Consider the following 12131-nt stretch of genomic DNA (forward strand, 5'->3'; position numbering starts at 1 on the left):
CTAAATATTCTAAGAGAGGTTTGAAAGTTAAAATTCTTTCAGGAGACTTTTACAAAGCTAATTCTTCTCTGAAATGGGAATTGAATTCCTGCTATAGGAGCCTAAATACAGATTTAAGAGCCTATATGTAGGTACCCAAGATTGGAACTGTGGTCCTATGATTACACCTGTGGAGTTTTGAGAAACATTGGCCAAAGATCTAGGGGTTGCACAGGCTCCCAGTAACCCCAATGCCTATGCCTTGCTGGTGGTAGAGGGGGAGAATGTCCTGGAAGCACTTGCATTGTTAGCATTATCAGTAGGCATTAGAAAGCTGCAGGTTTATTTAGTTTATCTTTGCAGTAATGATTAATGGCAACAATGTGTTTATTGTTGTGTTCCCTCTCTGATAACCCTCACCCCATGACCTCTACCTCTTCTCCTGGTTGCTTCCTGACCCTTTTCTTTCTATAGTACATCTGTGCATTCTACTCTCTCTCTCTCACTTCCACATCTCTTCTTTGGGACTTCTCCCTGCTTTCTTTGTTGCCTTCTCCTCTTCCCAGGTGTCATGGGGGCATGCTGGTCCTGGAGTACCCCCTTGCTGGACAAGTGTGGCACTGCAGATGTTTTCTGTCTGTTTCCTTCTCCCACATGCTTCTCCTCCGCTTTCGACAGGCCTGTGCTGGAGATGTTGCTTAGCCCTCCAGCCAAGTCACAAACAAAACTTAACCCTTTCTAGGGTAATAAAAGTCCAATTGAAAGATCCCAACAAACAAAAAGGTTCTTTTTCCCTTCAGCAGCTTCTCTTCAGCCCATCCTCTGGGCCCTGTTCTTAGCCTCTTTCTGGGCTTTAAGAGTCTTTCTGTCCCTGTGTTAGAGCACTCAGTACTCAAGCTGACTCCCTGACAGTACCATTCTCAGTGCCTTTCTAGGATCTGCTCCCAGAGGTAGGGCTGGCCACATCTCCCCTTAAAGGGCCAGTCACCTTGTGACACCTGGATTCCTGCCTTCTACCTTGGTTTTCTCCCTTCCTGTATTGTTCTCCCTCGCCTCCGTCTCTATTTTTCTTTGATTCCTTTCTTCCTCCTTTTCTGTTTTGGTCTCTCCTCCTCAACTTTGTCCTACTTCTCAGTTTTTCTCTGCCCAGAGAGCACTGCTCAGTGGGGTCCAGTAGCACCTCAACCACTGCTCCTCATTGTGTTTGTAGTATATGCACCAAGTGGGGAATGGAACCTTGGTCAAAGGAGCAAGGTCTGCTAGAGGTAGAAGCACTTTTCTTCTATAACTCCTGCCCTGCTGCTGTGTTTCAGAAATGGTGGGGCACTAAATGGAGGCGGTACAGAAGCAGTTGGGGAGCAGCAGCAGCGTCCCACACACACACTTGACAGCTTTCTAGTTGAGGGACTGTCGATGATAATCAGGGGTAGTTGTAATGCACATGATGGGTATGGAATTGGTGTACTCCTATCTGACTTGGAGCTGTGGAGCACCAAGAGGGCACTGTTGCCACCTCCAGGGCAGATGGAGGTGGTGACTCTATAATTATAGAGGTATGGAGGGAGGCAGAAGAACAACAAAGCAGAGCTATTAGAAGCACTCATTTATATTTTTATTGGCAGATAGTTTGGTTGATCTCCAATAAAGTAAGGAGAGGAGTTTACTTGTTCAAGGAAAAGGAAGATAATTTGTTCTGCTGTACTGTACCCAGTTCAAGGATGCACATCAATATTGATCAGCTTTATATAGCTAAAGGACCATTCATCAAAATTACATGAACAGTTGTCCATTGGTTTGGCAGAACAATTTCAGCATATAAGGGAAGGTACAATGGAACTATATGCAGGCTAGGAGCCAAACCTAGGTGTTTTTTTTATTAACTCTCTCCTGCCTAGATCATTCCTGCTGCTGTTCCACTAGTGTGGCAGGAGAAGAAAGTGACGTTTCTTTGCACAGGGACTACTCACTGCAGGCCTGGGGAGGGGCAGGGGCAGAGGCAGAGCTGGCTGGTCACAGGGGGGAACATGTGCAGGGACTGCATTGCTCCAATGCATTGGTTAGCTTGAGAAGTATGGTGCCTCGATCAAGAACTCCCACCAGAACAACACTACTCAGCAATAACCCCATTGTGGGCCAGAACCTAGCAGACACGATCGAGCCCTTCATCAGCATCCCTAAACCCTCACTCCCATCGAGCTAAGGGATGTGAAATCTCTTGGCACCTTTCTGGATCAGGTAGTTAATTTGCAGACTCAGGAGAGGGGGCTTAAGTGCCTCAGGATCCTCAGCCACAAACCCTCTCCTGGAATTAGGCATCTAAGTCAGGTCAGCCACTTAGGTAGTCCATGCCCTAGCAACCAAAAGCATGTCTCACTGCTGCTGATGCTCGATATCTCTCCTGTGTTCTCTCTGTGTTTCCCTTTGCCCCCCAGATGTCTTTTGATCAATAAGGCAGTCTGCTGCCCCTCCACCTATTGGTTGCCTGCCTCTGGCCCTCCTTATGAGGGGGCTGGCAGCTCACACGTGTTAGGCATGGTCTGACCACACCTACAGGAACAGGACCCACAGGTGAGATAGGTGCTCCCCTGCTTAATTTGAGAACCCTACTGTAGGGCTTCCAAGTCTTTGGTTTGTTTTAAAGTTCCAAGCTGCTCATTAGCTGTGGGACAACATCTGCACTTAGGTGGTTTTCCAAGTGGTTTTCCAAATGCTAACTTGGAGAAACTTAGGTACCTACAGGACTTAGGTGGTAGCTGAAGGCTGCTTTGAAAATGTCAGTGGTGCCTAAATGATGGAGTTAAGTGACTAAAGAGGGAGATAGGCATCTAAATACCTATAAGGATCTGGACCCGAGTCACATTCAGCCTGCCCTCACTCAGTGTTTTTATCAATGAAGAATCTCAATACAGTTTCTAATCTTGGTCTACTCCAGGAATGACAGTGCTCTGGCCATCTCACTTTGTAGTCTCGAAACTACAGACTTCTTTTCCACTGTGAAATATGCTGTGGTCTAATTATTGGCTCTTCTTAAACTTCTCAATGATTAATGAGAAGATGGCAGATGACACAGTGTAGCAGAAACACATTAGTCCAAGTTCACTACATTCATAAACACATTGACAGCACTGGTGTTATGCCAGGGATGAATCTGATTCATTAGGTCACGTTCTGCTCGCATTTATGCCAGTATAAATCCAGAGTAAATCTGTTAGCATACTCTAGCCTCACAGTGGTATAAGAACAATGAAGTGTAACAAACACTGATATAACAAAGAATTTGATCCAGTAAAATCTATTTCTAATTTTGTAGCTTGAAAATAGATATTTCCACAAGAGACACATCACACCACACAAAGTGTTTTGACTATGATAAATTGCAAAAATCTTGGGTTGAAAATGTATTTTCCGCTTATTTATTTTCTGGCATTAACTGTGCTCCCACTTTATTGTGGAAATTTTCCCTTTTGAGTTATTATAATTTAAAGCAATTACAGATGGCCACAGTGTGATTTTTACATATGCATCCACTCATCCAAAATATGACAATTGCATATGTGTTATGTTGTCATTTGTGCAAATGGAACTCTGATTACTTCATGTAATAACAGAATTGTACACAGCCTTCAGGTTGCTGACTCAGGTTTGTGCCAGGATTTCTCTCTGGCATTGGTCTCATTAGGTGCACTGTAGATTTTTGCAGGTGACTGTAATTACACTATACATTAGAATTACAGTGTGATACATCAGCCTTCCATTCTCATATTCCTACCAAACCTGCCAAGATTTGTAGATGTATGTCTGGTCTCTATTTAATAGATGTGAGGAAACTTTACTCACTCCGATTAATTTTTGCTTCCAACCCCGCTACCTACACAGATTTCTTATATGAGATCCCATAGTGTGAATCTCTTAACACCTTGCAAGGTTTGGGACCAGATTCTCAGCTGGTATAAACTGGCATAGCTGCTCTGAAACTAATGAAACTATGCTGACTTATACCAGTTGAGGAGCTGGTCCTGTATCTCTGACCACACAGGTGAGCCATCCCTCCACAATAAGAACAGGAGTACTTGTGGCACCTTAGAGACTAACTAATTTATTTGCGCATAAGCTTTCATGGGCTACTGCCCACTTGATCAGATGGAACTGATGCATGCCTGGAGCAGACCATGAAAGCTTATGCTCAAATAAATTTGTTAGTCTCTAAGGTGCCACAAGTACTCCTGTTCATTTTGCGGATACAGACTAACACGGCTGTTGCTCTGAAACCTGTCATCCCTCCACAGTATCTTAGCCAGCCCTTAAGAAATGGCAAACCAAGTTTAATATTCAATTATGACCTTTCTGCAGATATTTTAACCTGCAGAACCAGTATAATTACAATGTAATAGCTAATGAAATCCATACTAAAAAATTATATAGAAATGTTTAAAAAGTTAACAAAGGATCTCATTATTTATTAAATGCTATTGATTTTCAGAGTATTTTGTATAGAACAATATTAAAGTTTTAATTCATTTTTAGTTATCTAGGACTTTTCCATAAAGGAGACTTCTAGTACACAAGCAATGATCAGTAGAGAGTCAATAAATTATTATTCAAATGCTAAATTCCTGAATTTTATGAGAGTTTTATGATCCATCCCTTTCTTTGAGTTAACTCAAATTTTGTTGAATGTCAGCTGTCATTCTGAAATACCTTTAGATTACTTTCTATGATTAGGGACTCTCTCACTCGCAAATGTGCCTCATAAAATAAATCCGTCTAGCAAAGTTTAAGACTGAAGTTAGTTAACTAGAGCTGTAATATACATAATGCTTGCTCCAAAAGCAATTCTTCAGCTTTTATTAAGCCCTTATAACCGAGATACCAGTATGATCTGGCAAGCAAAAAGCCACATAATTCTCTTCTCAATGTATAGTCATAAGCCCCATTATAACTTGTCTAAAGGTGACCAAATTTTCTAACTGCACACACACAATATGAATAGTAGCAAAATAGGCTGTAAAGAGGTTTATTGCAAGTACTTGATTGCTGATGTAAGAATCTATTTGCATACACAGTTGCCTATTTTGTTCATTCACATGGGTAGTTTTCATGCAGTTGTGGTGTTCAGTGATCACATAGGGCTTGCACGAAATCTGCTTTATTCTGTGTTTGGTTACAACTGGCTGTGCATAACAATGAGAGCTTCTCAATACCCTGAAACTCTGTGTAAAGGTGCAACATCTAATTCCACAACAGTTACCTGTTTATATCGATATATTTATATTTTGTTTGAACTACTTACATGCCTTTTCTTTTAATCTGCAGTGAAAGTCCATCAGTATGTTTGGACTGACATCTTCTTACTCTTCTAGCCTGGATGCTTTTTAAGGCCCCAGTTGCTAGAACAGTGGCTCTCAACCTTTCCAGACTTCTGTACCCCTTTCAGGAGTCTGATTTGTCTTGTGTATCCCAGGTTTCACCTCACTTAAAAACTACTTGCTTACAAAATCAGACCTAAAAATACAAAGGTGTGCTTACTTTCTCATTTTTACCATATAATTATAAAATAAATCAATTGGAATAAAAATATTGTACTTACATTTCAGTGTATAGTATATAGAGCAGTATAAACAAGTCATTGTCTTTTAGTTTGTACTGACTTTGCTTGTGCTTTTTCTGTAGCCTGTTATAAAACTAGGCAAATAGCTAGATGAGTTGATGTACCTCCAGAAGACCTCTGTGTGTCCCCAGGGGTACGTGTACCCTGGTTGAGATCCACTGTGCTAGAGTAACTGAATGCATGGGGAACAGAAGGAGAGGAATCTTCCCCCAACCCACGGTGACTCTGCAGGCACTCAACAAATTCTAGTGGCACATGGAGGCTACTTATTGGCTATTTTGTACATCTCTCCTGATAATCCGGAGACCCAAGGCTTTGGAGCATATAAACAATGCTAAAAGCATTTGATAAAATAGAGTTAGGTTACTTCCCTGTAGTTATGGAGAAATTTAATGTTGGTCCCTCTACCACAGCTACATGAGTTATGACATTGTACATTTGTCCTTATCAGTAGAATCTTCTCCTCGGAGTTTACACTGTTATTTGTTATCTAGCAATATTTCCTACTGACATCAATTCTCTTTTCACTGGCAGTATAACAGAGATGTAAATTAGGGAAGACAAAAGACTGACTACATGGTTTGTGGAGTAGCCCTTGTGTCAAAAGCATTTTACTTTTCTTAAGCAATTTTTTTTCATGATACAGTTGAAGCCAATGTTCTTTAATTACACAGCTACTATAATATCCAATCCAGCCAGAGTGTTTGAACCTTTGGGCAATTCAAAGGACACTGGAATGTCTTAGGGTATGGCTACACTTGAAACTTCAAAGCGCTGCCGCAGCAGTGCTGCCACGGCAGCGCTTTGAAGTGCGAGTGTGGTCGCAGTGCCAGTGCTGGGAGAGAGCTCTCCCAGCACTGCACGTACTCCACATCCTGATGGGGTTTAGCTTGCAGCTCTGGGAGCCACGCTCCCAGCGCTGCGGCACTGTTTACACTGGCGCTTTACAGCACTGTATCTTGCAGCGCTCGGGGGGGACAGTGTTTTTTCACACCCCTGAGCGAGAAAGTTGCAGCGCTGTAAAGCGCCAGTGTAGCCAAGGCCTTAATTAAATCCTGAAAGTGGCAGTGAGCAGAAGTGGAAATACCTGAGAGTGATTTCCTGTGTGATCAAAAGCTCATATGTATTTTTCTTAATTATAATATGATATCCCTTTTTCCATTTAATCTCCATTGTTTCTAGCTAGCATTTTAAAATTGGTTATTGTTTATATAACTCAAATTGTAGTTAGAATTCTTCAAACATGTATTGAAACAAGTTACACCAGTTTAAATCTACCCTTGTGATTCTGGAGAGGTGCAAAGCAGATTTAATGGGCTGGAAAATCTGGCTCGAGGTCTCTGCCCCCAAAGAAGTTACATTCTATGTCCCTACTCCTGCAAAATCTTACAGACATGCTTGTTTTATCATAAGCAGAGCCAATGGCTGAGAGCTGAAGCTTTACAAATTCAGAGGGGAAATAACGTGAGTGTGCTTTTTCGGTTTGGGTGCTTGGTTGTTTGCGTGTTTGTTTTTACAGTCAAGACAATTAACCATTGGAGCTATTTACCTTGGCGTGTGATGAATTCCCTATCACTTATTCTTTAAAATCAAGATTGGATGTCTTTCTAAAAGATATGCACTAGCTCAGCCAAAAGTTATAGGCTTGATATATGAATGACTTGGTGAAATTCGCTGGTCCATCTTTTGCATGTGGTCAAAATAAATTATCAGAATGGTCCCTGTGAATCTGTGAACTTTGTGCACTGTGAGTAATCTTATTGAAGTCAGTAGAACTATTCACATTGCATAAAATTAAATGTATGTCTAAATCTTTGCAGGACTGGGGCCTTCATACATAAATAAATTGTGTCCCTTTGGAACACCCAAGTATGATTCAACTATATCCCCTAACAGGAACTAAGAATAGCATGTTTGCTTTGAAGTATATGCCACGGAGAGCAATTTTAACTGTCTATTCCCTTTGACATTTGCACAGAAATTCATACTATGTCATCAGTGATGAACAATTATGTGTGAATTGAAAATTCTCAAGTAATATGACTAAGCATGCCTGGCTGTCATCAAAGATATGTTGTTTTTTCTCTTTGTAGACCAGTGTTTAAGGATAATCAGGGAAATGTTGACAGAGACTCCCGATTTTCACCTTTGTTCAGGCAAGAAAGTAGCAAGATTTCAACTGAAGATTTGATTAAATTAATAGCAGAATACAGAAGGTAAGGAATGGGTCTGAGGTCAGCTTGGGAGAGGCCTAAGATTATAATGCTATTTTCATTAGTGTTCTTGTTCGCTTTGGCGAGTGTGCCAAAATAGCCATATCGAATGCATGTTTTTCACATTAGTCCATTATCTGCCGAGCTTTCCAGGATAATTGGAAAGGCATTTGACATTAGTACACATTATTAGAACTAAAAGATAGTGATTCATGGAATAAGTGTCCATTAGGGAAAGTGCAGGTGGAGGAACAAGCAAGAACACACTGTGAGAAAAGGAGAAATATACATGAAAATGAAAATAACCCTTTAATGTCTCTCCCATCCCTCCCTATTGTTTATAACTGGGAACTCCACGGCAACCCGTATAGTGGACATTGGGAGCATCTGTTTTCTCAAACGATTGCCAGTACGTGAATTATGAAATGGTCATTTGGCTGGTTCTCCTCTCATGCAAGTGTAAATCAGAATTAATTCCACTGAAGTCAATATATTCACACCAGTGTGAGTGACAAGAGAATCAGGCCAGGAATATCTTCCTGTTGCCTCAGGTCCCAAAAACAACCCACAAAAAGCACATTAATTTGATAAAACGTCACAATTCCATTTATAGGAAAAATTTTTAGGACCTGATCCAGTGCTGATTGAAGTCAATGGAAGGACTCCCATTGTCTTCAGTAGGCTTTGGATCAGGTCCTTAATCCTCATAGTTGTGATTATATGGCAATACATTCACTGACATCCCCAGTAAGCTAAAGTGTTGGCCATAGATGCATTAATCAGCTTGTCTGAAGCATCTCCTTTTTTAGAGAAGAGCAAGACCACTTTGGCATCCTCAGGGCATCCATGCAGACACAATGCCTGTGCCTCTGTCCCTTTTCAATCTGTCTGCTGCAGGAGCCAGAATGCCCTAAGCTCCCCACAAGTGAATGTTCTCAGAATTCCTATTAAAGGGGGGCATGTTTCAAATTGTAGAGCAGTAAGCTAATTGAAAAGCAGTAAGTTAATGCTGATGAGGTCTTCACTAATTCACATGCAAAAGTCCATGGGTCCTTCATGACTCTCTTCCATATGACTCCTTCCTTTCCCATGAATCCCTCTCCCCACAAAATCCCCAAGGAAGTACTTCCAAAGAGAAGGCAGGAATGAAGCAACACTTCTCACTTCTGCACTCCTGGGTTTGGATCTGCTGGAGTCCAGTCACCCTTGGCTGAGGAGACGGTAGGGAGAATATGGGCTGAGGGTTTTGTGGGAGCATATGAAACTATTTTGCAAGTAGGAATTAGGAGGAAGTAAGATTTTCTATTAATCAAAGTGTTATTTTGATTTCATATCTATTAACCCATTTTAATTTTATTAGGAAAGTAATGCACTTGTTTTTCTTACACAGTTTGGTAGCTCTGTTAAATACGGTTTACCTTTCACTATTTCGTGATTTAAATGACTGGTGATATTTCATTTCATATTGCTCTCTTAATTCAGAAATTGCATCCTCTCTTGCATTCTCTACACCAGCTTCCTAAAATGTTTTCATTTCTGTCATTGCAGAGCAGAGAAGATTAGCAAAATACAGACCATACCTGGCAACCTAGACATTGCAGTAAATTGTTTCCCTTTGGAACACCCAAGTATGATTCAATTTTATAATTATTCCGGGTTTATAAAATTTAATGTGAGCATTTAAAATTAATTGTTGCTTTGTCACAGTTCTGGTAGACAGGAAAGAAGGAACTGTAATTTTTAGTTTTTAATTATTTTGGGGGTTTGTTTTGATTCTTTTTTAACCAATGCATGTTAAACTCTTCTTCATCTTTTTCTATGCCTTGAAGTAACCTATTTTGTATTGTAGAAAGAGCATGTGTTCATTTGATGAGTCACAGCCTGTGCATGTGAAGGGGCCTGATTCAAAGTGCACTGACGTAAATTGAAAGACTCTAATTGACTTTCGTGGATTTTGGATCAGCCCCTGTAGGAAGTGTTGTTATTGCAGTTATGCTGAGTCTCCAAACCCAAATTTATTTCATTTTTTCTCTTTCTACTTCAAGGGCCACCTCTCTCCGTGGCCCACTCTTGAAAAAAGCTCAGTACCTACCAAAATGGTTTGGCTGACTTAATTTTCTTTTTCTGAGTTTTTTGTTTCTATTGGAGCATTTTGGATGTGTTTTACCTTTTTTCGCTCACTTTTTAAGGCTAAATTTAAACTCAAAACACTATTGAAATTAAAGATCCATGTCTTTTGATTTTGTTTTCCCAAACAAAACTATTCATCAAGTTTGACATGAATTTAGCTAATAAATTCGGACCCTGAAAAATGCAATTCAGTGAAAAAACAATTTGTTAAAAATATTTGCCAAGCTTTAGTGAGGAATGAAATTAGCAGCCAGTCATTCTGTTATGATACAGTCACTAGAACACCAGACTAGCTGAGGCATAATAAGTAGGGAGGTAAGATTTTTAAAGGATGTGTAAAGCACTTCTCTCTAATTATATATGTTTTAATTTATACTTAGCATTTTATATGTGCATCAATTTTGAGAAATTTTCACATAAAGTTTAACTACAAAATAATTTCACAAAAATGTCAAAGGTATTTTTTTTAATAAAATTAAGGAAAAGTTCCCCATTTTGTTGCAAATATCACTCTAGGCAAAACGCCCTCTTTCACACAGGTTTCTGTGATTTGTTGTTGCCTAACTCCATATTCACTTTTGATATTGGGTTTTTCAAAGTGCATGTGGAAGTTATTTTTTCCCCAGGGGTACTCTACCTCTGCTCTGCCCCAACTCTGCCCCCTCCCTCGAGGCTCCACCCTCACTCTGCCTCTTCTCACCCTCTGCTCCAATTCCTCCCCTGAGGCTCCCACCTGCCACTCACAGCTCTCCACCCTCCCCTGAGCACCTCCCCCAGCCACCAAACAACTGATCATTGGTACCACCGAACAACTGTGGCTGCTGGATGCTGAGCATCCACTTTTTTTTTTCTCCGTGGGTGCTTTAGCTCCAGAGCACCCCCAGTGTCAGTGCCTATGAAAATAATTGAAAGTCTGTGGGAGCTGGCAATATCAATTATCCTCCTTTTACTCTTATCTTATATATGGCTTGTTTCAATCAGAAATATACCTATCACTGCTGCTAATCCAGTGGGGCTAATCATTTGGAGCCAGTAGAGCAATAATGTATCCCGTTCTCCAAAGCAGAGTGCCTGGACTCTGTCCAGCCAAGTGCTCATGGAAAAATTACTGGACTCTACTATGCAGGCCAAGACATCTTATCCTGGGATCAGAGTCTTCCAGGATGATGGAATGTTAGTAATTTGGGAAAGAACCCTCAAAAGCCCGAGTGTGACCATTGAATTTTTCATTAGCTGATGGATGGATTCTTGGGTTCAGCTAAAGTGACCAACTTCATGGAGCTAATGAGAATAAATCAGATAAAGAGCCACTTATGGTAGCCATTGGCCCATATTGGCTGGTCAGTACTAAGGGAATGTAATTCAGCTATTCACCTTCAACACTACTAGTATTGATTAGGAGGTAAAAAAAAAAAAAGGTTTCCATGAATGGCATTTTCTAGCTTATTTCAGGAATACACCTGACAGCTATGAATGAAAATGACTGGGAGCAAGCATGAGAAATTGGCTGGAGGAAAGGCTGAACCCTTTAAGTTTGTTAAAAAGAAAATATAGTAACTGATCAGAGAAACAGCCTTCACATCTTGCTGTTACTCAGTAGTCCCATAGAAGTTTTATTCCAGCCTGATGGTGGCATGACTCCTCATTGTGGAGGTTCTGAAGGGAGCAAGGCAGAGAGTTAGAATGTAAAAGAGGCAGGGAGAGCTTGCTTTCATGATCTGACTACCTCTTGGTTAGGTCTAGAGTTTGCAGGGTTGAACCTCAAGTTGCTTTTCTTTGGAAAAGAAATCAGTGTCTCTGTCCTCTTCGGACTTGTGCAGTTCAGACAGCCATGAATATTTCCCTACTGAGATCGAGCTTGTTGCTGATTTAGTAGCATACATTGGAATACCAATGTGTGCTTTTCTGACATCTCAGTGACAGCAGACTTACGTTCATCATCTATCTCTTGAACTGAATTCAGATGCTCTGATTCTCTGATGTATTAAATCTAGTTCTAAGTAATGTATCTCTTGATTTCATTGGCTGCCCTTTAGATAGCAGATGAACTTTAAAAAGTAAATGAAAAAAATGGGCTAAATAGAGATGTTAACTCCATTAGAAACAATCTATTTTAATGACACTTCCATTGCATTTAGAGCTATAATTTTGCTGAAATTATAAGAGTTGGAATGACAGTCTATGCTTTGTCTTGGATACTG

The 12131-nt window shown here is 40.5% G+C and overlaps 1 protein-coding gene across 12 annotated transcripts in view; it reads left to right on the forward strand.

Annotated features, from left to right (window-relative positions):
• Window positions 1-12131, forward strand: part of DOCK10 (dedicator of cytokinesis 10) — a 237318-nt gene that overhangs the window by 147599 nt on the left and 77588 nt on the right. For 6 of the 12 annotated variants that reach the window (XM_030575211.1, XM_030575212.1, XM_030575215.1 and 3 more), the window contains exons 15-17: window positions 7681-7803; window positions 8920-9021; window positions 9349-9428. In XM_030575211.1, the coding sequence (XP_030431071.1) occupies window positions 7681-7803; window positions 8920-9021; window positions 9349-9428 (305 nt within the window). The remainder of the gene's footprint in view (window positions 1-7680; window positions 7804-8919; window positions 9022-9348; window positions 9429-12131) is intronic. The other 6 variants (XM_030575220.1, XM_030575216.1, XM_030575219.1 and 3 more) reach the window with 1 other exon arrangement.

This window comes from Gopherus evgoodei, chromosome 9 (genome assembly GCF_007399415.2).
Source record: "Gopherus evgoodei ecotype Sinaloan lineage chromosome 9, rGopEvg1_v1.p, whole genome shotgun sequence".
NCBI lineage: Eukaryota > Metazoa > Chordata > Testudines > Testudinidae > Gopherus > Gopherus evgoodei.